The sequence below is a fragment of the Choristoneura fumiferana genome, chromosome 6, assembly GCF_025370935.1.
Source record: "Choristoneura fumiferana chromosome 6, NRCan_CFum_1, whole genome shotgun sequence".
Taxonomy (NCBI): domain Eukaryota; kingdom Metazoa; phylum Arthropoda; class Insecta; order Lepidoptera; family Tortricidae; genus Choristoneura; species Choristoneura fumiferana.
This window is the reverse complement of record NC_133477.1, coordinates 4061110-4080995: the sequence shown is the minus strand read 5'-3', so window position 1 is coordinate 4080995 and position 19886 is coordinate 4061110. Positions and strand designations below refer to the sequence as shown.

Genomic DNA, 19886 nt, shown 5'->3' with positions numbered 1-19886 from the left:
TATTAGTAGGGATAGTAGGGATAGTAGGGATTATGCAAATTATTTTTCAGTTTACAAATTATACTCGTGTTTGTTTTAAATAAACGTACAAAGTTTTCTTCTCAAATAAATCTAAGTAAGTGCACTTACCAGATGTAAAATACTAAGGGGCTGTTGCTAAATGTTACACTTCTATAAAATTGATGGGCACTTTTGCGCCCGGGGCAACTCGAGGAGGGCTTTTTGACTTTATTTACGCATATTTTTAAGTGAGAGAGAGTAGAAAAAAATTACATGTAATTAATTTTCACAATTTCTTGTTCTATTAAATGTTGTTATATCTTTTGTTTTGTTTGTTTAATTACTAACACACTATGGATACTCTGTTTGTCCGAAATAAAGAATTTGAATTTGAATTTTGAATATACCTATCTATCATTATTTATACACTCTGGAAATACACACAATAGCATTAAGTATTTCTTATAACCCTTCGTAACCCAAAAGATTCGTGAATACAGTAATCCAGTAGGTATTATGCGCCTTTATTACATCTAATTCCAAACAGGCACAGACAGGCTACATAAATGAATGGGATGACAATAAATAGATGATTTTCGGGTCATTACGAATTCTATTGTTTGTCGAAGAAGCTTTATCTTTTTGACTGAAGGCGTAGCGCTGCGTGGAATCATGAAGCCAAGTTTGGTACTCATTGCTTTTACACAAGTCAGTGTTTGTTTAATGTTCTAATAAGGCTATAACACAGAATTGTTTTTATCGAGAACCTGACCAGATTAAAAGACTCTTTTTACATTACTCCAGTAAAATACCCAGTAGCGATACATTGCGGAGTCACAATTGGCATTGGTCTCAAAGAAACACTCTTTATTTTTTCTTAAACTAGGCGAATTTAAGACACCTATTTGAAGTTTTTTTTTAATGTAGCCTGTAATATGTCCCACTGCTGGGCAAAGGCCTCCCCTTTCTTTCGCCACTCTTCCCTATCATGAGCATGCACCTGCCAATTTTGGTTTTAGTTGGGTTTAAATTTTTTATCCTATTTATAAGTTTTTTTTTTTATTCGACTGGATGGCAAACGAGCAAGTGGGTCTCCTGATGGTAAGAGATCACCACCGCCCATAAACATCTGCAACACCAGGGGTTTTACAGATGCGTTGCCTCAGAGGGCTGAGATGGGATACCTCAAGTGCCAGTAATTTTACCGGCTGTCTTACTCTCCACGCCGAAACACAACAGTGCAAGCACTGCTGCTTCACGGCAGGATTAGCGAGCAAGATGGTGGTAGCAATCCGGGCGGACCTTGCACTAGGTCCTACCACCTGCAAGTAGTTAGCGGAATTATAGCTAACCATAGTTGCCATGGCATTAAAACTGCGTTTATCTTTGCCCGTCACAATTATTTTAAAAAACGTAGTGTCTTCTCGAAAATACAAACTGAGACATGGATGCACAGAAAAACCAGAAAAAGAGACCAGCGCTGGGAATCGAACCCAGGTCCTCAGCAATCCGTGCTTATGCAGCAGCACTAGCGACATCTATGTTCCGCTCTCATCGAGAGACGTCACACTCTTTCGGAACCAACCGCTCACCCAGACAAGAGATGTAGCTACTAAGCAATCAAATTATGATTGGTTTTTTGGAGTCTTTTTGTATTTTTTATTTCAACTCCAAATTTTGTTACTTTTACGGGTATCCCGTGAAACCATATCGAAAGTGCGAAGTGTGAGTGTAGTGTCTTCTGTCACTTGGCAGTGTTAGGATTAGACGGTTTAGTTACATAACGTTTATTTACGATGGAAGTCAAACAAAGGTCAAACGTTATTTTGCAAATATACACACGATCAATATTTTTTTTTTACTAAAATATTATAAAATGATATAATAATCCTATTCCTCGAAATGGTTTTGGAATTAGACCACATTGTATAAAAAGTGATCAATGCCAATTCTAACGACTTGCACGAGATTGATCGAGTACCGCAGTGTTATGCTACTGGAAAGATTTTACTGGAATAATGTAAAATGGCCTAGAAGCGGTCAGTTGGCCGTTGCGGCCTAGTGCGCGACGTTCGCGTTCACATGGTTTCTTTAATTAATCTGGCCGTTGGCCGTGATCGTGGCCGTTTAGTGCACGAGGTGCCTTACGAGATGTTTCCCTGCCGGCCGCGCGGTCGCGTTAAGTATTTATTCGTTTGGGATATTGCTGTCTTTATCGCTCGTGACATAAGCGCTCGCAACGACGTCCGTAATTTATATCGAGAAAGCTGTAGGCTTTTCAAGATTTGGGCGGTTGAATTTTGGGTTTCATTGTCCTCATATTATACGAAAAATATAGCACAGAAATCAATTATATTTTACAATCAAGATATTCATTATATTTTCTATGCCTGTGGTTTTTTCGATTTTTGTAAAAATGCTTTATTAGTCGTGCTGTACCTAGTAGTAGACTTTTGAGCTCCTGTAATTCTGATATTACACATTTATATGAAAATCTAAAAACTACAGGCATAAATAATTACGTCTAGTCCATACTTACAAAATTTCATCTATTTCCGTTGCCTAGTTTTCAAATGAGACCGGGACTACGTTTGTATGGAGAATGGAACGAAGAGACTTCTCTTAATAATGTCTTACGATATACTTTCATCTATTTACTTTTATATCAAGCACAAAGTCTTGCAATTCCATGTGTAATATATTAGTGAGAGTACTTATTATTATTACTGGAACATTCTCTTACTGAGAAAGATATTCTCTAAGGTAATATTCGCTACTTTGATCTTTACAAGATCACGGTTATTGAATGCTGCATCACAGCAGAAACATTCAGGATATAGCGACATTATGACAATTGGAATTGAGGATCCACTTGTGCGCTGTATGCTTAAAGAGTACCTAATACGAGTATTATTGGCTTTAATAAATAGATTCATACGTATTTGGACTGTAGGTAATAAAAAGCAAACAAAGAAATAATATGATAAAATTGAAATATAATATTTTGACTTGAAAACACAACCACACAACACAAAGCAATAATGACAAGTAACACATAAAAGAAAAATATACAAAAAAATAACTACAAAAAATACACCAAAAAGTACAAAACTCCAAGGACTTTGCTTCACCCGGGACTTTGCATGCCTAAATCTTTAGGTCTAACTGTTGAAATTCCGGAATTGCTTTGGGTTTTCACAAAAATTACAACGTGGATTTCACTAACCTTGCATGGCCCAACACCCTGAATGTTGATATTTAGCATGTTGTATCGTTATTGTTTTTGTATTTTGTAACTTTATACATATGTGAGCCTATTTCAAATGTATGCCGTCCGATTAAATAAAATTAACATTATACAACCATCACGCCAAATTTTGTGCCTTCTATCCTGTGAAGTCAGATTGTTTAGGAAACGAGCTTTAGCCCTCTTAAGGGGATCCCATGCCCCAATGACCTTCGATCTAAATTACTAAGTTTTCTAATGTTTTTTGTAGCTTATTATATTAACAACAACGGCTTAAAGCAATATAGTATCACATATATACATCAAAGTTCATTGTTTTCGAGATATTTTGCATCAAAGTTGAACAATTTTAGGCCAAAAAACTGGTTTTCTGGCCATAACTTTTGTGTTCATTAGTTTCAAATGAAAAGCCTGGACCAGTTTTTAGAGACGTCAAAGACGAACCCAAATATGTAGATTTCGTATATGTTAGATCTTTCACGTCAGTAGAGATACGAAATAGGTGTTTTTTCAGACCATGTTTAAAAAAATCATACAAATTGAAGTATTAATTTTTTCCAAAATCCGGTAGCCAAAAATGGAGATATAAGATTGGAGGACCGATAGGCGTTTGACTTATAATTCTATCTGTAGTGCAAAAGTAGGAGATACGATTCCAAACTTGTCAAAAATCGATGAAAACCTCGGATAGCCCCTTAAAAGTAACGCCTGAATCAATCATTTAGTTTCTAAGAAGACTGTTAATACATACACGCATAAACATAAGTACTTATCTTATACTAGAGTTTACCCGCGGCTTCGCACGCGTAAACTATTCGATCTGGTAGTTACAATTGAAATTCCGGGATTTTACAAAATTCTCCTGGGAATTCCCAAAGTTTATATCGTGGTCTTCATTGAGGTTGTGTTAAGAACAACTGTCCAAAATTTCAAGACTCTAAGCCAAGCGGTAGCATTTTCAAGATTTTATCCCTATCTCGTGGGAATATCGGGATAAAAAGTAGCCTATATGTTATTCCAGACGTCCAGCTATCTACGTACCAAGTTTCATCTTAATGCGTCACACACACACACACACACACACACACACACACAAACGCGCATTTATAATGTAAGTAGAAATAAACACGAGCGAAATTATTTATAACCACAATTCATAGACAGAAACTAGTGACAAGTAGCTGAGAATTATGTTACGTCTATGTCTGGCAAAGACAAAATGTTTACATTTACCTTTACAAAGGTGACCGACAAGGATAACATAATACTTATCTAACGTAATCATAACAGGCTATATAGCCTAGAGGATAGACAACCAAACTAAATAATAAAGCTAGTAGTTTAGTCTCGCAAGCAAATTTATTTAAGATAAATACGAATGCTTGTACTCTAATATGTAATACCTACCTAAATAAAGAAATAAATAACATTGGACAATTGACATCAATTGATCTAGTCCCAAACTAAGCAAAAGTTTTACTAGGGGTAGAGGGCAACGGATATACATTCGTATATATAAATACATCATCATCATCATCTCAGCCGTAGGACGTCCACTGTTGGACATAGGCCTCCCCCATAGACCTCCAGTTGCTTCGGTTGGAAGTGGCTTGCATCCACCGTGAACCCGCGACTTTAACCAGGTAATCCGTCCATCTCGTTGGTGGACGTCCTACGCTACGCTTGCCGATCCGCGGTCTACACTCGAGAACTTAACAAATACCTTAATACATGATTCCCAAAAAACTCACGCACAATTATTCGAATTTTCACGTAGATACCCGACCAGGGGTCGAACTCGGAACCTCAAGCTTCGTAATCAGGTTCTCTAACTACCTAGTAGGCTACCCGGTCGACGTTTATCCGTTGCCCAGTAGGTACAGTCGCCAACACCAATATCAGACTGAACAGAGCGCGCATACGTATAAATATCTGATACGACTCTTTATATAATAATAATAATTTATTTCCAAAATAATCTAGGTAGGACTTCTCAGATATTTTGCACGCTCTGCTGTGCCAGGTATTAATGCAGGTGACTGAACCCTGTAACAGAGCGGAAGAAAATTTATCGCGCCAAACCGACTTTTTTTTAATGGTCTCGCACTCTTTTGGCTCATTCAGCCAGCACTGGCCAGCAGCATTATGCCAGCATGGAGGTTCGGAGGTAAGTATTACGCATTACAATATCCTTTTTTACCAGTTCGTGAATACAAAGGAGCACCATTCGATTTTTAAATTTACTTACATCCCTAAAGATGTTAATCGAATTTACAACACGGATTTCAAGTTAAATACAACCTACTTTCAGAGCTTAAGTGGTAAAAACATTTTAATTTGTCACTGTAACTCCCCAAGTACCCACTGTATTTTTCTCAAACAAACTACCCATAAAAAATTAATAAACTTTAATCGTCACATAAAACTACCTTGAATTTTTATTTATTTACTGTCAAGGCGTGTTTTAATAATCCTAACTGTAACTGCGTTTTAGTTCTATTTTATTATGGACTTCCGCAAAGTAACGCCTGATAATAAATAAATAATATTTTAACCTTAATTTTTTGCAAGCTTTTCTTCTCGGTCTTTTACGTCTCACTGACCTTTGTTTGCAAACAACATTACGTTATTGTTATTTATGTAGAACGCAGTTACTTAAAATCCCATCAAAACATAAATGTGAAATGGAGAGCCAAGTTCAATATTATGATATATACGACTTGAGTTGACTTTAACGATCTAAGAAGTGAGATCTAAATGCGTGCCAAGTTCAATGGTCAGTCCTGAAATTTATTTATAACAATATAAAATATTTTATAACAACATAAAATACAATTTGTTATTATAACTAATTGAAGTTCTCATATACGAATTATTATTAAGTAAATACCTAAAACAGCCATGGAAGAGCTCTATGTTCGATGGCTAGTTTCTACCAGCAAACCAAATTTTCGGAGGAATAAAATAAGAACTTACAGCTTTAGAACTTGCTAAGGCTATAATATAATATTGTATTTGAAAACTAGCCAAGTCTGACCTTAGGCTTCATTCATCCAAATTTATAACAAGAAATGATATTTTAAGTCGTTATAAAATATTTAAAAACCTAAAATTGCTAAAAGTGGCTCCGAAGCGGTAACGTTTCGTGTGTTCTGCCTACCCCATTTGGGAATACAGGCGTGATGTTTGTGTGTTGTGTACGTATAAAATATTTTATATTGTTATAAATAAATTTCAGGACTGACCATTGAACTTGGCACCCATTTAGATCTCACTTCTTTTGTCGTCAAAGTCAAACAATCAAGGCATATATCTTAATATTGAACTTGGCTCTCATTTCACATTTATGTTATGATGGGATATAATTACTTTTTGTACAAAAATAATTTAATTTAATAACTATAATAAAATGATAAAAAAATTACTAGTTTCTGATTTATTCACCCAACTACCTATCTGAATGCCAAATTTGAACTTTCTAGGTAATCTGGAACTGGGTTAGAGTTTTGATCTATAGGTGAGTCAGCAATAAAAATGACGATTTTTGGATGTTAATATCTAAATAACCGTTTAAGGTGTGTTTATGAAATTTAGAGCACATGTGTATCTCACAAGTCTCAATAAATGAGCCAAATTTGACATGATTACGTGAAATGGTTTTTGAGTTATGAGGAGATCAAAAGTGGCTTCAAATTGTTCGGGTTAAAATTACACATGGTGCTGCTCGCCAGTTCTCTTAGCTTGACTTTGGCATGACACGCTACCGCGTGTCTATAAAATATACCTTTCATCTCGATCTAAATGTATTTTTTACGGGATTCGCAACAAAAACTCTTTTGTGACGTTTATTACGTTGTTTTGTAATTAATATAGGTGATTTTTCCGTTTTTCCAAGAAATTTGTCATCGGCTTTAGGCTTACAAACATTAATACCTTTTGAAAGGTATTTTACTTACTTTGCCGAATTATTAGATTAAATGATCTCTACGAACAAAGAAAATTGAGTTTATTTCGTAATTAACTACGAAAGAAGAAAAGATACTCGATTACCAAAAGAGTAAATAAATTCATGTTTGATAATTAATTATGAAACAGCGAAAAATGAGGAAAATAAATCACGGTCCAGGGTCGAACCTTTTCGTAATAAATTACGTCATTATTTCTTTAGCAGATAGTATGGAATGTCAATATGACATTAGTAGCACAAAGGTTCCACCCTGGGACGTGAATTAATTTCCTTGGCTGTACATAAAACATAATATGGCATTGAATGATAACAATACAAAATTTAAAAGCGATCTCATCTAGAAAATTTTTAGTCGAGCTGTTATTTGATTTACCTGAAAAAGTTATAGATAGCATTATTAAGTGCTGTCAGTTGGTTTAACAGTTTTTGACAAAAAATAATTTTTAATACAAGCTTTTTTGCTGACAGTACTTTTTGTTGACTGTACGTACTTGCATTGTCATCCAAACTACATTTCCACGCCAAATTTCAAGTCGATTCCATTAACCGTTGAGGAGTTCCGTCCTGCGGAGACGATCCTGACTGAACCACCTAGGTGACACTACCGATTATTGTATTGTCGCCAGATTGACTAAGTATGCTAAATTTCAAGTCAATCCGACCACTGTAAGTGGGTCAAAATGAACTTGCAAGATTTGACCCGCACATACATAGAGGTACAGTCGCGGAATGAAAAGGTTTGTCTGTTTTTGCTTGCTCAGTATAATTGCTTCATCGACGCGAGTATGACGTATTCCGTCATAATGTCATTCAAAAAGGTAACATGTGCTTAAAACGTGTAAACGAATTTATTTGAAAACTGGTCAACCTTTTCATTGAGCCACTGTACCATCAGCCAAATAAGTGGTCTATCAATTTTTAAACAAGTTCCTATCAAATGATTATGTCGCTAAAGTCGAACTTTCAAGTTGACAGACACGTGTATTGGCATTATCATGGCATTATTGTTTTGTGACATGCAAACGATTATTAACTTTAGGGTGGTGGACCACATATTTGGCTGATAGTACATGCATACACTGCAAGTTAATTAAAAGCTTGTAAAAAATGATGGTACGTGAGGACTCAACTTAGCGGGGGCCACACAAAGTGGTCATAAACATAGACTGTACTAGCTGTTGCCCGCGACGCCGTCCGCGGAGAATTCGCTATCCCGCGGAAAATGTGTAATTTTCCGGGATAAAACTATACTATGTCCTTCCCCGGGACTCAAACTATCTGTGTACGGAATTTCGTCGAAATCAGTTCAGCGGTTTAAACGTGAACAGGTAACAAACAAATAAACAAACAGACTTGAAAACTTTCGCATTTAGTTAGAACTAGCGTTTGCGTGCGGCTTCATACGCTTAAATCATAAAAAAACAGCGGTTGAATTGAAATTCCGCGATTTTATTAAATTCTCGTGGGAATCCCCTAAAATTACATACATCGCAGTTTTCATTGACGTTAAATTAAAACACCCATTGTTATTTCGAGATTTTATCCCTACCCCGTGGGAATATCGGGATAAAAAGTAGCCTATGTGTTATTCCAGATGACCAGCTACCTACATACCAAATTTCAGGACTCAAAATCCAGAGGTTTTTATTTAAAGATTTTATCCCTATCCTGTGGGAATATCGGGATAAAAACTATCCTATGTTTTAATCCAGGTTATAAACTCAGTTTTTGCCAAATTTCATCCAAATCCGTCCACCCGTTTCAGCGTGAAGAAGTAACAAACATACTCACTCACCCACAAACTTTCACATTTATAATATTAGTAGGATATTAGTGGGATGTAGGTTACGCAATGACAGGTTTCGGTCATGATCGTATTTTTACTACGTTGTTTTTTCTCCGTACCCTTTCAGCATAAATCATAGGTTTCCCAATACGACACGTTTGGTTTATAAATAGGATTTGCGTCTCAGTCGTAGCCATATATTTTAGTTTACACCTCCGCTTTCAGAGTAGAATTACATCTCACCATTACTTTGATACTCTTACGAGGCCCTTCCGCCCGCCGAAGAAGAAAATTAATTTATATAAGTAACAAACAAGTGAACGATCGAAGTAAGCTTAAAAAACACAATGTAAGGTTAACGTCCGTGTGCTCGACGCTAGGGCATGGATACCGGTATTCGGTATTACCGAAAACCGGGATACCGGTCATTTTTTCCCCTCTTTTAATACCGGTATTAAATATCTACAAAACCGGTTTTTCGGTATTTTGACTTGTGTTTAAAATAGTAATAGTCGACTTTAATTTCAAACAAGAAAGCACTTTTAATAACTTTTTTCTTCAGACTTAAGGCTTTTGAAGTTACTTACCTCTTAATTCTTAATCTACTTTCAAATTTCAAATTTACCGCGCACAAGTTTGGTTTGCTTATTTGTAGTGTAAGCTTTCTCGAAGTTGGACCTACCTAACTGGACCGTTTGTCCCAGGTATACATAGTCGTCAACAACTTCGAGCGCAGAGCCCCCGACTATTGCGGGAGTTGGGACAACATGGACATTAGTTAGACATGACTTTCGTCTTGCCCATGTTCATTTTTAGGCCAACTCGGTCGGAAACTGCTGAGGTCGGCGAGCATAGCACTGAAGTCTTCCATGGTCTCAGCCATGACTACAATATCGTCGGCGAATCGAAGGCGAGTGAAGTACCCGCCATTAATGTTGATGCCTCGTCCTTTCCAGTCCAGAACCTTAAAAGCATCCTCCAATGCAGCGGTGAACAGTTTCGGAGCGATCTCATCTCCTTGTCTGACTCCCCGCTGCAGAGGAATAGACTTCGTGCTCTGGACATGTAATCGGACGGACATAGTGGCGTTTTTGTACATACACTAGACACTTCAACACTTCGATATACCGGTAGTCAACTGCACCGCTGGAGAGCCTGCAGCACAGCCCAAGTCTCGATCGAATCGAAGGCTTTCTCGTAGTCCACAAATGCAAGGCAAAGGGGGAAGTTATACCCTTCGGTCTTCTGTATAACCTGCCGCAACGTACATGTGGTCTACGGTACTATAGGTTTTCGGAAGCCGGCTTGTTCGGGAGGCTGGAAATCGTCAAACCTGCTTGCGAGACGATTTGTGATGACCCTGGAAAACAGCTTGTAAACATGGCTCAGAAGTGAGATGGGTCTATAATTCTTCACCTTTTTGAAGATGAGCACCACCACTGTCTTCTGTTCCATGCTTTCGGTGTTCCCCCTTGGTGGAGGACGGAACTAAACGGCGTCTTAAGGTCCTTAAGGACTGGTTTACCACCCGCCTTCAAGAGTTCGGCTGTAATTTCATCGTCACCCGGGGCTTTGTCATTCTTAAGCTATTTGAGGGCCATACTAATCTCGTACAGGCTGACGTCTGGGATGTCTTCGTGATAGTGTCGGGTATTAACCCGACACCCCCTCGCCCTCTACCTCTCTCTAGGCCTCGGGTCTTTAGCTAGATTTTCGACGGGTGTTCGGGTTGTCGTGTCGCTATCCATAAAACCTCTCGTTTTCCCCCAACAGCTCAGGTTTGGATGAAATGATTCTGCCATCGTCGGTCTTCAACTTCATTAACCGGCTTTGACTTACAGACAGATCCCTGGTAAACACCTTAGAGCCTCTGATACGCTCAATAGTCTCTTCAATGCTATTTATTAGTATTAAATCGGTGTACATCGCGCTTCAGAGATTTTGAGATCTCCCTATTGAACTGCTGATAGCGACAATTAAGCGTCACCAGAGGACTGTAGCAGCATCTCACGCCTCACCTTCATGAGCCTAAGGCCAGAGCGCGAGAGCTTATTGGTTCTAGTACGGCGGGTTTGGAAGAAGTTAGATCCGATCGTATGGACAGCTTCCACAAACTCGTCGTTGTAATCGTCCACGTCCCTACCTACCTAGGCATTCGAAACGGTTTTGAAGTTTGAGCTGAAAGCTCTCGGGGTTTTGGAGCTGAGCTGGTTCCGGGCGGAGCGTAGATTTCATCAGTAATTCTTTCAAGCTTGAACTGGATATTTAATGAGCCTCGTACAAGCGAAAGAAATTATGCGAAAATTTGGTTGGGAACTAATAATCGGCGAAACAATTTTCACCGAAGAATTAGAGAATCCAATTCCATATTATATAAGTATTAGTTAATAATTAACAACTTAAGTTTTTTATTTTAATACTTGCTCATTAAAAGGGAAGTTTATTAAATCTTGCTTTTCATGTATATTGGCTATATTTCAACAAAACAACAGACTTATACAGAAAGAAAGAAAAATAAAGGGAAAATACGGAAAATACCGAAAAAATACCGAAATACCGGGATACCGGTTTTCAAAATTTGAATACCGGAATAATACCGGTATTGCCATCAAGCCCAATACCGCATAGGCCTACTCGACGCTGTCCCAGTAGTTGCATACAATTTTCCGGGATAAAATCAATCAATCAATCCCATGTCCTTCTCCGGGACTCAAACTATCTGTATACCGAATTTTATCTAAAACGGTTCGATGGTTTAGACGTGATGAAGTAACAAACAAAGAAACATAAACAGACTTACAAACTTTCGCATTTATAATATTACTGGGATACCTAACGACTTACGAAAACGAATGACGAAAATCCAATTCGTTACGCACATGCCGCGTTACCAAAACTATGACAAATAATAAAAAAAATAGATAAGGACCGGCAATTTCATAGTGCATTGTGTCTTAAGGGCGGTAAATAAGGAATTACGAACGAGAGTCTATTAGAAGCCCGAAGTCGAAGACTGAGGGCTTTAATGAGTCGATGTTCGTAATTCTAGTACCGCCCGTGCGACATACAGTGTTTTTCATCACATTTGCAAGTAAAATTTTATATTTGTAAAAGAAAAAATATAATTGTTCCAAATATTGGCGATACCTTAGGCTGTGCTCTTGGCAGCGTCGCCTTCAACCTCCCTCGGAATGCGCCGCAACGTGAGTGTGCATGTGGTGGTCCATGTAGTCCTGCAGCAGCAGCGCGCGCAGCACCATCAGTACGGGCACTGACTCATTTACCGTCCTTGGGCTTCATGACAAGACAATGTGTACGCGCAATGACTCATTTACCGACCACGGGTTTCATGACAAGCACATTAAGGTCGAGGGTTTTATTTGGGGGGTTGCAACCAAGGTAGCCTGCATGTTACGACACTGATACGAGCAAGTGTGATGAAAAAAAAATTCCTCCCACTTTTGCCTAAATTTTCGCAATTTACTACTCTGTTAGACGAATAGATAACTACTGTGGGTCAGTTGATAAAACAGTTGATAATTAATATTTATAAATAAATAGTATTTACCCTCGGTTTCGCACGCGTAATTAGATCAAGCGGTTGAATTAAAATTTACTAAAGTCCAAAAATTTAATTTGAGATTTCATCCCGATCCTGTGAGAATATAGAGATAAACAGTAGCCTATATGTTACTCCAAATGTCCTTGCCTAATTTCATGCAAAAATATCCAGCTGTTTTTGTGTGAAGGAGTACCTAACAAACAAAAATTCCCGTGGGAATTCACAAAAAAATATATAATTGCAGTTTCAATACAATGCATTCAGTAGTCTTTGCTTGACAATGACAAAGTAACAAACTTCCATACATTTATAATAAAAAAAAACACCCAAGAGCTTGTCGGACACGTCCGAAATTTCGTTTCGAAGATTCCGTATAAAATATGAAATCCTTAGAAAAATATTACTTAATTTTTTCGTAATGGCTACCGAACCCTATTTTGGGCGTGTCCGACACGCTCTTGGCCGGTTTTTGGAATCACCTCAACAATAAAGTCACTAGGTATACCTTTCTTTTTTAGACAGGCTATGTAAATATAATAATATAAGTCATTCATTCATCCATTAATAAATATTTTATTCCACGGTATTCGGAACACGAGAACTTACGTGAATGAAAAATATCTAACTTACAAAAATAACTTACATAGCAATCGTTCTAGGAAATCGCGTAACTTTTGCTCCGACAATTTGTTACGCATTTGCCCTAAATATCTTTGCCCAGTCGTGCCCTTCGTTTTATAGTTGGTAAATTCGCACCCTAGTTTGTTGACCTCGGTCAGATTGGTCACCTGGCGGCGGTTCCATTAACTGTAAAATTAGATTAACTACTGAGTTAGATTAATCGTCGAGTACGTGATTATTCGGCATATTCCATCAGTTAGTGCGTTTAGTCGTTACACAGACTCATTAATTTTCGTGTAAAATCAGCAGGCAGGCGACACATTTTAAGTAGAGAATTATATTTTTATTATACTGGTTGTTGGGGTTCTGATCTGAGGTTAATTTTTGGAGAGGTGACGCGACTCTCACTCCGGATAAATATTGGTGATAAGTTTCTTCATCTCGTCACCATTCAACGGGGTAAAGTTGCCAGTATACCTAATAGGTACGTTTGAGCCGAGAATGATGTGGGCGGATTATTAACCTAATTAAGTTAATGAATTAGGTGAAGGAATGAATGAATGATTCGTGTATTAACAGAAACACGATTAAAAGGCTAATTGATTCAAGCGCTATTTTGGGCGATATTGAGTTATATACATCATTGGAATCAGTGAATTTTCCCGCGTCGTTTGGGGTAAATCTGAGCACTTTCTTGGCGCTTGGCTCCATCGAAAATTGAGGTATCATTCCGGTTTATGGGGATTCAAGTGTAGCGAATTTGGTGTTTTTTTTTTCAGAGCATGTATATAGAGCCACAAAAAAAGTTTTTTTTGTTGCTGTTTTTAACTTAAGCCATTTATCCTCGGATGAAAACAAATGGCATCGACATTTGAATTGTTTTTACTTGATCATATAAAATTAAACATAGGATGTTAATTCATTTGCTTTAACCAGAATTTTTAATGCATGTAACTTAAATAATTTTACCTTGAATATTTCAACAATATTTTTCTCACTTGAATCAATCTTACCTGAACTAGTATATGAAACAATTAGATTTCTGCTAATTTTCCTATAGCTTTTTTAGTCTTTTTGTCTCTCGATTCCTTTATATTAGTTTATTATTTATACCAAATATCGTACTAAAATCGGTTTATTCTTTCACCTAGCAATAAAAAATGGCGTTTAAATTACATGTAAATGAACACAAATCAACATGGATAGGCATTTGAGATTAAAATAATTTATTATTAATTCTATTTTAATTTGAGTCATTTTAACTTGAACAGTTTACAACTAGGTGAGCGGTTAACTCATTTATCTATACTTAAACAGTTTATAACTAGGCGGGCGTTTTAAATCATTTAGCCATAAACAGTTTCTACTTAGTAAGTGATTTAAATCATTCTGTGCCTCCTGTGATAAGGGATACAAGTGCAAAATCGACATTGTACAGGAGAGCGAAAACAAGATTTAAAAAATTCTGGTTTGTGAGCCAAGGGGGCTAGCATTTACCAAAGTACTTTTTTTATACATAAAAATATATTCTATAAACGTTCATTTAGTGCTTTTCGGTAAATATTGTTAGTTCGAAGAAAATCGCGAAAAACCTGTGAGTTGTACCCATTGAAATGTCTAATATGAGTAAATAATATGTGTTCGATGATACAAGTTCAGTTATACCATGGTGCACCCCTGGAGCGCCTGTAATATCTCTTGGTGTAAACTGATATGATGTACATGAACTTGTAAAACGCACCCACTCACTCACTCACTCACTCACACTCAGCGTAATATGTTCCCAGCTCAATGTTCCTTAAAGTAAAGTAAAACATAAAACCTGAAAAATTGTTTTTTTGACTTTGTACCCCGTTACATATAAAATTTATCTAACTTATATTAGTTTGCATTTGCAAAAGTAAAGTAACTTATATCAGTTTGCAGCGACACTGAGGCGAGCAGGTTCGGCGCACCCCCGATCCCGCGTCACCGCACCCCCGCGCACACCCACCACACTTTATGCTCGCACTTGTATCACTTAACACAACTGTTATAGCATAAATATTTTACGGGAATAGTTTGACTTTTAGATATAATTCAATTTGTATACCTTTACACTTAAAAATGTGTTTGTGAAAAGTGATTCATGACGACATGTATCACTAATCACAAAAAAAATTTTGGCATTGGTAGTAGTACATGTTGAGTTGTACCCTGGTCTGGTTTTAGAAAAGTTGGTCAAAAGTGGTATAACTGTAGATATATCAATATTTCCGAAAAAAATACCGAAAAATAAAATGTGAAAATAAATTCAATTTCACTTATACCACAAAGCATGAAAATAAGCTTTAGAGCAATTACATAAAGGGGTTACAAATTGATATATATCAATGTGCACGATTCTTTTCTGCTAGTTGTATCACTTTTCACAAAATTATCTCCGAAACTATAGCACCTAAAGGTACGTGAGATAGACCCAAAAATTCGTTATTTTTTTCTGATTATTTCGAAATAAAAACACACAAAAGGGTACAAGTCGACTTACATTACTGATCACAGGAGGCACAGCATTTATCCTTGACCTATTTAAGAAGGTACATAAACTTAAACCATTTTGCTTTGAACATATAAATCGTAATCATGCACTTAGAACTTTCTGCTTTGATCAGAGAATTGTGCAAAATGGCTCAAGTTACACCTAACTTCGTAAAAAACAATACAATACAATACAATGATCAAAATTACAAGGTGAGCAAAACGTAGAAACTACGCAAAACTTTATGTAATTTTTTAGTAACAAAAGCTTATTATTCCATAAATGAATTTCTAACAGATTGCTATCGTATGAGAATTAATTATGTGATGCGTGTGAATGTATCACGACCTGTTTGTATGCCTAACGGCGCAACATAGTGATACTTCAAGTAGCTTTAAGATCTTTTGTACCAACCTATGTTGAACGAATAAACGAATTATTATTATTATTATTATTATTATAGAACCATACTTCGACACACCCTACGAAAAAGTGTGTATCTACAAAAACCAAATTTTACAGGAGAGCGTTTTAAAGTTTCTATAAATTTAAAATCGCAATTGCGTGGTAACTTTATATGCCAGAGGATTGAAATTTGGCATGGAGTACAATATTGTAACAATATATATTTTGTGTTTTTTTTTATAGATTATTAAATACGTTAGTTTCTTAATAATGACAGTTATACAATTTTACGTGATAATATTTTGTTAACTCTGACGTGTCTTGCCGTTTCTTAAAGTGTATATTTATAAACACAAATTGCTCACAAAACCCCCACACTTAATTTCAGTGACCACGCATGTGCTTATAGTAATTAATTGAATACTTTTTGTTTAAAAAAAAAGTTAATTTCACTAATACTTGTACAGTCGAGGTCAAAAATATCTTTACTCTTTCTTCTGTACAATTTTGTACAAAAGTTCAAACACGAAGGCGAGTTATCACTTACAAGGTAGTAAAGAGTAAAGATATCTTTGAGTTCGACTGTACGATATAGTAAGTAGCCTTAGTTAACTGTATCCGTAGGGTTGGTCCTGCTCACGTCTCCTGAATCACCCTGTTTTAGCAAAGACTAGCCTCTCGCCCGTGACTTCGTCTGCGTAGAATTCTTTATTGCCATCACGTGGGTAGGAACTAAGTTTCCATTGAATAGTTGGATTGGAACTATTCAATTTTCCGGGATAAAAAGTAACCTACATCCTTCCCCGGGACTCAAAACTATCTGTATACCGAATTTCATCTAAATCAGTTCAGCGGTTTAGACGTGATGAAGTAACAAATAAACAAACAGACTTACAAACTTTCGCACTTATAATATTATAAGGAATAAGGACAAGATTTTGGAAATAGTTATTTGTGTCACAAGGGAGCAAAATGGTGTATTTATACGGCGAGGGCGTACATTGAATCCAGAATGTAGCGAAGGATCTCGCACTACTGCTACTTTAGTATCCTGAGCGTAATGAGGGATTCAAGTGTTAACGCCCAAGATTAAAATAATTTTGCTCCCGAGTGGCTCATACAACTTTTCACACCGAGCATTAAGGAACTTGAAAATAAAAAAACTAAACATTATTAAAGAACAACCAGCATAAGAAAATGGCGTGGCTTTACAATTATCAACTTCAAAAAATAGCATTTGCAGTAAAACACTTAGAAACGCCTTGAACAGAAAAGTTGCACTTTGCTCCCTCTCGTCAGGGAGGAAAAGTTACTTTTCTGAAGGAGAGGTGTGAAAAAAATATACCTCGTTGAGTTTCTTGCCGAATTTTTCTCGGTAGTAGATTTTTTTTGACATTCATAAGTGCTTGTTATAGCCTAAATTGAATAAAGATATTTTGACTTTTGATAAGGATAAGGGTTACCGTTAATACCCACGACTCCGTCCGCGCAAAATTCGTTTATCGTCATCCCGCGGGAACTATGGATTGGCGGTATGGGGCAGTTATACTGAAGTCCATCGGCTGTTTAAATTACAAAAGAGATGTGTGCGTATTTTAAATGGCATCCAGTCAAACCGAGAGTCATGCAGAGCATCTTTTAAAAAATTAGGTTTGCCCACTCTTCCAGCACTGTATATTATAGAGCTCTGCAAACTAGTCTTTCGGAATGCAAATAAATTTCCTCCAAAAAACAATTTTAATAGCATCAGACTTAATTTGAGGTTTGCTTACGATGTCCGGGCCCCTATTGCTACGACAACCATCTACCAGCGCAGCGCTACTTACGTGGCTGCAAAAGTGTATAACACATTGCCTGTAGAAATTAAGTCACTCAAAAACACAAAAATTTTGCCAGCTCTGAAAAAGTTTGTTATCGAGTTATGTCCCTATAGCTTAAATGAATATTATAATTTGAACTGTTAGTTATTAAGTGAAATGTATCTAGCTACACCCACTGGGTAAAATTGTATTGATTCTACCTGTATTGCATAACATCAGCATGTACCTTATACATACAATTTATGGCTTTATTAAATAAATAATAAAAAAAAACTATGCAATTTTCCGGGTGAAAAACTATCCTATGTCCTTTTCCGGGACTCAAACTATCGGCATACCGAATTTCATCTAAATCAGTTCAGTGTTTAAGACGAGATGAAGTAATAAACAAACAAACAAATAAACTTTCGCATTTGATAATATAAGTGAGAAGAGGGATTATATCTACCATTAGACGCTCCTTAGACATAGAACTAACATGTCCTAATGTTCCAGACGATCCTCGGCGCCCTGCCGTTGGCCGTGGCGGCGGTAAACCGCGAGCCGAGCCTGCTGCCGGGCCTGCGCGTGCGCTTCGTCGCAGCCGACATCGGACGCTCGCGCCCGCCCATGCCGATGGAAAAGGACAGCTTGTCTTTGAGGTACGTACACCAAAGCCTATTAAGGGCGGTTCACTAATGTTTCGCAACAAACGTTTGGCAACCTGATTCATTTCGCAACTGTTTAATATTTCTGAAACTGTAAATATTTCAGGATTTTTATAAAACTAACCTTTTTTTGGGGAGAGAATGCAGTTACGCATTCCGCCCGGCTGGGGGACCGGGACGGGTATGTGGGACTCCCGGAGCAACCTAACCTAAAGACCATGATGGCCCTGAAATACATCCTGAAAAATTTATTGTTTTAGAGTTTGCGAAATTAGTCTGGTTGTATGTTACTTTTGAACATAAAACTACTATTATCATTATTTGTCGTACGTGTCACTGCAAAACTGTGTAAGAAATACAAATGAAAACTAAAAATTAAAACTTAAATCTAGATCCGATCACTAAGTTCGATAGACACATGGATGACCTCAAAAAGCTGTCAGAGAAAGCCGTGGAATATTTTAAGCAATAAAACTATTGTGAGACTCACTAATATTAAATCAAAGTTAATCCGGATATCTCACGTCATAAATCGAGCTTAGCTCAAAATGTTTCGGGCTAATTCGTAGCCATTCCTAAGATGAAAAGAAGTAGGAAGGGCTACGAATTAGCCCGGACCATGTCAAGTTAAACTCGATTTAAGACGTGAGTGATCTGGATTAACTTTCATTCAATATCAGTTATATTACTTAAAATCAGGGTGATTTGGGATACGTGAGTAAGACGCGGTACCGAATTCAGTTAGTTAAAGTTAAGCCTGCTATATCCTACCAGAGGGCCTAACCCGAAATTCGAAAATCGATGTTTGTATCGTACCGTCCCTCTCACTCTCGTATGGAATAGTATAAGTATCAGAGGGATGGAGCGACTCGAACTTCGATTTTTCGAATAAAGCTAACAGCATAAAATTTCCCATATATCTTAACTAAGAGCCATTAGAATAATTATGTTGACAGTTATATATACCTCGGCAAACAAATTTCATTCTCAAAACAAAATAATGAACACGAAGTGGAAAGAAGAATCACAAGCACATGGAGAAAATTTTGGAGTATGAAAGAGGTACTTAAAAGTACAAGGCGCATGTCTATTATTAAAAAGATATTGGATACCTGTCTGCTCCCATCTCTTACCTACGCATGTCAGACATGGAAGTTCACTCTACGAATCAAAAACAAAATCAGAACCTGTCAACGGAGTATGGAAAGGAGAATCAGAAACACGAAAAAAATACAAAAAATACCGCACTCCAATACACGTAAAAGAACAAAAGTAACAGACGCTCTAAACTACGCGTTAAAGTTGAAGTGGCG

General features: G+C 37.0%; 1 protein-coding gene across 1 annotated transcript in view; it reads left to right on the top strand.

Annotated features, from left to right (window-relative positions):
- The window catches only part of LOC141428853 (guanylate cyclase 32E-like), a 239106-nt gene that overhangs the window by 72937 nt on the left and 146283 nt on the right, over positions 1-19886 (top strand). The window contains exon 3 of the mRNA XM_074088889.1: positions 18422-18567. Within this exon, the coding sequence (XP_073944990.1) occupies positions 18422-18567 (146 nt within the window). The remainder of the gene's footprint in view (positions 1-18421; positions 18568-19886) is intronic.